We start from the raw sequence: 5,675 nt of genomic DNA, 5'->3' as shown, positions 1-5,675 counted from the left end.
CTCTCGCTCTCTCCCTCCCTCCCTTATCTCTCCCCTCCCTCCCCCTCTCCCCTCCCTTTCCTTTTTTTCCCCCACCATTGGCCATCCACCAAAATGTATTAGTAAGTTTCCAACCTCTTCAATCACACTCCGTCCAAGTCAGGATAAAAGCAGCCTGTTTATTATTCATTGCACGGTACCCCATTTTGCTTCAAACAAAATGCTGCGTAAGCATGTGTATTTTTCACAAAAATGCTTCAACCCACGAGAGAAGATGTAATTTAACAACAGATTTGTCTATGTTGAATGCCTTTAAAATCAGATAACTGAGGAAGGTAATGTATCTGTGTCATGATAAGAAATGCTGTCTGGTTCTATCAATTTCTGGTTCAGATCAGTTGTAGCTCGTGGCGGGGGGGGTTCTCTCCCTCTCCCTCTCCCTCTGAATTAAGAGGTTATGAGTTCCAATTCCACTCTGGAGACTCAGACACAAATAAATAGACTGACGCTTGGCCTGGCGCTGAGAATCTGTTGCACTGTCAGAGGTACCACCTTTCAGGGGAGATATTATACTGAGACTCCATCTGCACTCTCGGGTAAATGTAAAAGATTTTGTGGCATTACCCAAAAGAAAAGCTGGTGACTATCTCTCCCCCTCCCCAAACAGTGCCCTAGTTGATGTTTGATCCTCAGTCATCAGATAAAATTATCAGATTAATCTCACTTTGGCAGCCTGTTTTTAGTAATAGTGATTGCACTTTAAAGTGCTTCATTGTCTGTCTTGGGTTTTGTGTTTGCTGCTGGGGGCAAGTGATCGAAAGAGAATTCTGTCTGGTTCAAATGAACGAAAGAGGAACTTTGATCATGTGATTCCCGTTCAAAATAAATAATGGAGTTGGATGCACTCGGAAACTAATAAAACCGGGAAGTAAAAACTAACCTAATGGCGACTATGTAACCATTGTTGTAAAAGCATATCTGGTTCACAAATGTCCCAGAGAAGAAACTGTCATCTACTAGTGATATCAATTTCACAGCAATGTGGCTGCGATTTATAGGAATAGGAGTAGGCCTTTCAGCTGGTTCTGTCATTCAGTGAGATCATGACTAATCTGTTGGCCCATATAGAGTCATAATCACACAGCATGGAAATAGACTCTTCAGTCCAACTTGTCCACACCAACCAAGTTTCCCAAACTAAACTAGTCTCATTTGCCTGTGTTTGGCCCATATCTCTTCAACCATTACTTATTCATGTACCTGCGCCGAATGCCTTTTAAATGTAACTGTACTTGCCTTTACCACTTCCTCTGGCAGTTCATTCCACGTATGAACCACCCTCTGTTTGAAAAAGGTTGCTCCTCAAGTCCCTTTTAAGTCTTCCTCCTCTCACCTTAAAAATATGCCCTCTAGTTTTGAACTTCCCAATCCTAGGGAAAAGACCGTTGCTATTAACCTTATATATGCCCCTCATGATTTTATAAACCTCTATAAGTCTCTGATGCTGCAGTGAAAAAAATCCCAATCTATCCAGTCTCTCCTTATAACTCAAATCCTCCAATCCCAGCAACATCCTAGTAAATCTTTTCTGAACACACTGCAATTTAATAATAACCAGAACTGCAAACAGTATTCCAAAAATGGCCGCACCAATGTCCTGTACAACCTCAACATAACGTCCTAACTCTTATACTCAAAGGTTTGAGAAATGAAGGCAAATGTGCTAAATACCTTTGAAACCACCCCGTCTACCTGTGACGTAACTTTCAAAGAGCTACGTACCTGAACACCTGGGTATCTCTCTGTTCTATAACACTACCCGGGGTGCTACCATTAACTACTGCCCTGTGCATTTTATCAAAATGTAATACCTCTCATTTTTCCAAATTAAACTCCATCTGCCACTCTTCACCCCATTGGCCCATTAGATGACATAGTATCTTTGCTTAAAAAAATTTATTTTAGATTTAAAATTAACACTGATCCGGCACCCACTGCTGTTGAGGAAGAGAGTTCCAAACTTCTACCACACTTTGTGTGCAGAAGTGCTTCCTAACATCTTGCCTAAATGGTCTGGCCCTCATTCTCGGATTATCCCACTAGTTCTAGAATCCCCAACTAACATAAATACTTTATCTTCATCTATCCTGCCTTTTCCTGTTAATATCTTGAAGATCTGCCCTTGAAAGGGCCTAGCAAGTCACTCATTTGTATCAAAACCACTACAAAGTTTAAAGAGAAGAAAGGAACTGGATAGATCACCAGGTATCGTTGAAGAGCACCATGGATGTTCTTACACTCCATGGCCTGCAGTGGAATGGAGAAGGCAGTGTACCGCCAACTTCTCCAGGGCAGTAAGGACCAGCATACCAGCAAGGTCCACATTCCATGAACACATTTTTAAAAACCTTAACTGTATCGATCCAAGCTGAGAAACTGAATTCTGATCTGGATTGTAAATATTGCCAGTTATAAGCTGGCAGGAGAAAGTGAGGACTGCAGATGCTGGAGATCAAAGTTGAAACTTTATTGCTGGAACAGCACAGCAGGTCAGGCAGCATCCAGGGAACAGGAGATTCGACGTTTCGGGCACAGGCCGAAGAATTCCTGAAGAAGGGCCTGTGCCCGAAACGTCAAATCTCCTGTTCCCTGGATGCTGCCTGACCTGCTGTGCTGTTCCAGCAATAAAGTTTCAACAGTTATAAGCTGGCACAATTACATCAGTTAAAAAGCATCTGGATAGATAAACGAATAGGAAAGATTTAGAGGGATATGAGCCAATTGCTGGCAAATGGGACTAGGTCAGATTGGGATGTCTGGTTGGGGCAGACAAGTTGGACCGAAGGATCTGTTTCTGTGCTGTATGACTCTATCTGGTATTTGAATCTTGTGCCCCCTCCCCCATCGGAGGTGGCAGAGTTTGTGTTTTTTAAAGTTATCTGCTGAATGTGTGATTTAACCACGCTCGGGGACTGAGGGTTGCTAATTGTTTATCAAAAGACCAGCCCAAGCAATATCTAACAATCCTTGACAAGCTGATTAACATTTATCCCAAGTCAGCCGTTTCACTTTGGCTGTTACTTTCTCATGTTTTATATTTTTCCAGCCTTCTGTTGGTAAACAGAGAACAGAACAAGAATTTGTTCACTCTGCAGCCTCATACGGTTGAACACAGTCAACAGCAAGGTAAGCACATGGCAAACAAAATTTCCTCGCTGTTAACATTGGCAGTGTGCTAATGGTTGTACAATGAGTCTTTCATTTGTCTTACTCTCATTGCAATGAAGGTGATCCTACCTAGTTAACGAGTTTTGAGAAGATTTGTAGCTCAGGATGTAGGTTTGCTTGCTGAGCTGGAAGGTTTGTTTTCAGACGTTTCGTCACCATATTAGGTAACATCTTCAGTGAGCCTCTGGATGAAGCTCTGGTGGTGTATCCCACTTTGTATGTGTGTTTGGGTATCCTTGGGTTGATGCCATTTCCTATGGTGACATCATTTCCTCTGGTGATGTCAATTCCTGTTCCTTTTCTCAGGGGGTGGTAAATTGGACCCAAGTCAATGTGTTTGTTGATAGAGTTCTGTTGGAATGCCATGCTTCGAAACTTCCAGTCGAAGTGTCCTTCCTCATCCGTATGAGATAACACATCCATCCTAGGACAAGCCAAACAGAGACAGGCACGAGAATTCCTGGAAGCATGGCATTCCAACTGGAACTCTTATCAACAAACACATTGACTTGGATCCCATTTACCACCCCCTGAGAAAAAGAACAGGAAATGACATCACCAACCCAAACACATAAATAGAAAGCAGGCTATACCACCAGTGCTTCATCCAGAGGATCACTGAAAATGTTACCAAGTATTGTGGCGAAATCTCTAAAAACGAACCTTCCAGCTCAGCGAGCAAACCTACATCCTGCATCTGCTAGTATCCAAGCCTTGACTTTCATATGCTGTGGCAGGTCGTGAAATGGTAGCCCACTCCTGTTTTCCCTGTCCTGTTCTGTCCTTGAAAGACAAGGACAGTAGATTTCCTGGGAGTGCCATCAACTCTAAGCTCCCTTGCAAGTTACACACTGTCCAGAATTCAAATGTAGTGGCTGCTGCGGGGTCAAAATCCTGGAATTCTACCGCTCACCACACCCCCAACAGCATAGTGAGCGTATTTGTACCACACAGGCTGTATTAACCTCCAAGGTGACTCACCATCACCTTCTTGAGAGCATTTGGGGATAGTCAGTTCATGCTGGCTGGGTGAGTGACACTGACAGCCAGAGAATGAATTATAAACAACTGAACTGCTGCCTTGGTGTGAATGCATGGTGGATAGCACTGTTGCTGCAAAGTCCCAGGTATAAGCAGGACTTGAACATCAAAACCCAAAGCTGACACTTCAGTGCAGTACCAACGGAGCTTTGCACTGTCTCAGTTGCTGTCCTTTGGAGGAGATGGTAAACCAAGGCCCCGTGCTCATGTTCAGGAGGATGTCAGAGATCCCATTCCGAAGAAGAGTGTTTTCTCCCTGGTGCCCTGACCAACATCTGTCTGTCGACATCAGAGAAAACCAATTATCTGCTCATTATCACTTTACTGATCACATGCCACCAGTTATATCTTTATTATGAATATGGATATGAATCTGTGATGCTGACTGCACTGGAACTGAAGATCCCTTTCAGTGCCAGAAAATCCCGGACTCTTCCATCAGTCTTGAGTCTTATCACACTTTGCAGTTGTCGCGGTGCTCGCTACACCACCCCTCCTCCCACCCAATCCCCCTCTCACTAAGCTGTTTGAACAGCGAGCGCAATGTGCAAGGGCTTCTGTCTCACCACATGCCAGGAAATGTGCTAATTGTGATTCTTATTCTGCTGAAACTGTCACAGGAGCAGCAGTCCCTCCCGAGAGGCGCAGGTCCATTTTGCGACTATTTTACACCCTGGCTGTCTCCTCGTACTTTCCAGCAGATTCAAGTGAAGATTCGTCTGGTAGGTGAAAGTAATTAAATTCATTCACGAATGGACTCTTTCTATCCCACTGCACCCTCACTCCCAAAAAGTATGGTATCCCGTAGGGGTCTGTTAGCTCAATTGGCTGGAGTGTGGTTTCACCCCCCAATCAAACTATGGTAAATTATAATAAATGGAATAAAGAGCAGTGGTTGCTGGCGATCTGAAACAAAAACAGAAATTGCTGGAGAAACTCAGCAGCAGAATCTTTGGGAAGAAAGCAGAGTTCATGTTTTGGGTCTGGTGACTCTTCATCAGAACTGCTTGAACTGATGAACAGTCATTGGACTTGAAACATTAACTCAGCAGGTCTGGCAGCATCTAGTAGAAAATAGAGAGTTTCTCCCGCAGTTTCTGTTGCGGTAAGTTATGATGGTCACTTTTCTCGCCTTACCCCCTTGATGAAGAATGGTATTCCTCGATCTATATTGTTAAGCATGGGCAATAAATGCTGGCCTTTCCAGTTAGGACCACCTTCCTTGAATGAATAATAAAATAGTACAATGGAAGGATTCTGGGTAATCCAAGATGGAGGACAGGAAAGATTTCTGGCTGTAAGAGCTGCTCCTTTTTTTTTTAGAGGTATTTTAGGTGTTGGAGGTGATTTCCTCGAATTCCAGGAGCAGCAATTACTGTTTCATATGCTGTTGCATTGTTTTGGAACTTTGGAAAAAAAAAAGTCAA

General features: G+C 43.4%; 1 protein-coding gene across 4 annotated transcripts in view; it reads left to right on the top strand.

Moving 5' to 3' along the window:
* Positions 1–5,675, top strand: part of fuz (fuzzy planar cell polarity protein) — a 36,625-nt gene that overhangs the window by 24,352 nt on the left and 6,598 nt on the right. For all 4 annotated transcript variants that reach the window (XM_043679529.1, XM_043679531.1, XM_043679532.1 and 1 more), the window contains 2 exons: positions 3,086–3,165; positions 4,869–4,970. In XM_043679529.1, coding sequence (XP_043535464.1) covers positions 3,086–3,165; positions 4,869–4,970 — 182 coding nt within the window. The remainder of the gene's footprint in view (positions 1–3,085; positions 3,166–4,868; positions 4,971–5,675) is intronic.

The sequence above is a fragment of the Chiloscyllium plagiosum genome, chromosome 39, assembly GCF_004010195.1.
Source record: "Chiloscyllium plagiosum isolate BGI_BamShark_2017 chromosome 39, ASM401019v2, whole genome shotgun sequence".
Taxonomy (NCBI): domain Eukaryota; kingdom Metazoa; phylum Chordata; class Chondrichthyes; order Orectolobiformes; family Hemiscylliidae; genus Chiloscyllium; species Chiloscyllium plagiosum.
This window is presented reverse-complemented; position numbering and strand designations above follow the sequence as displayed.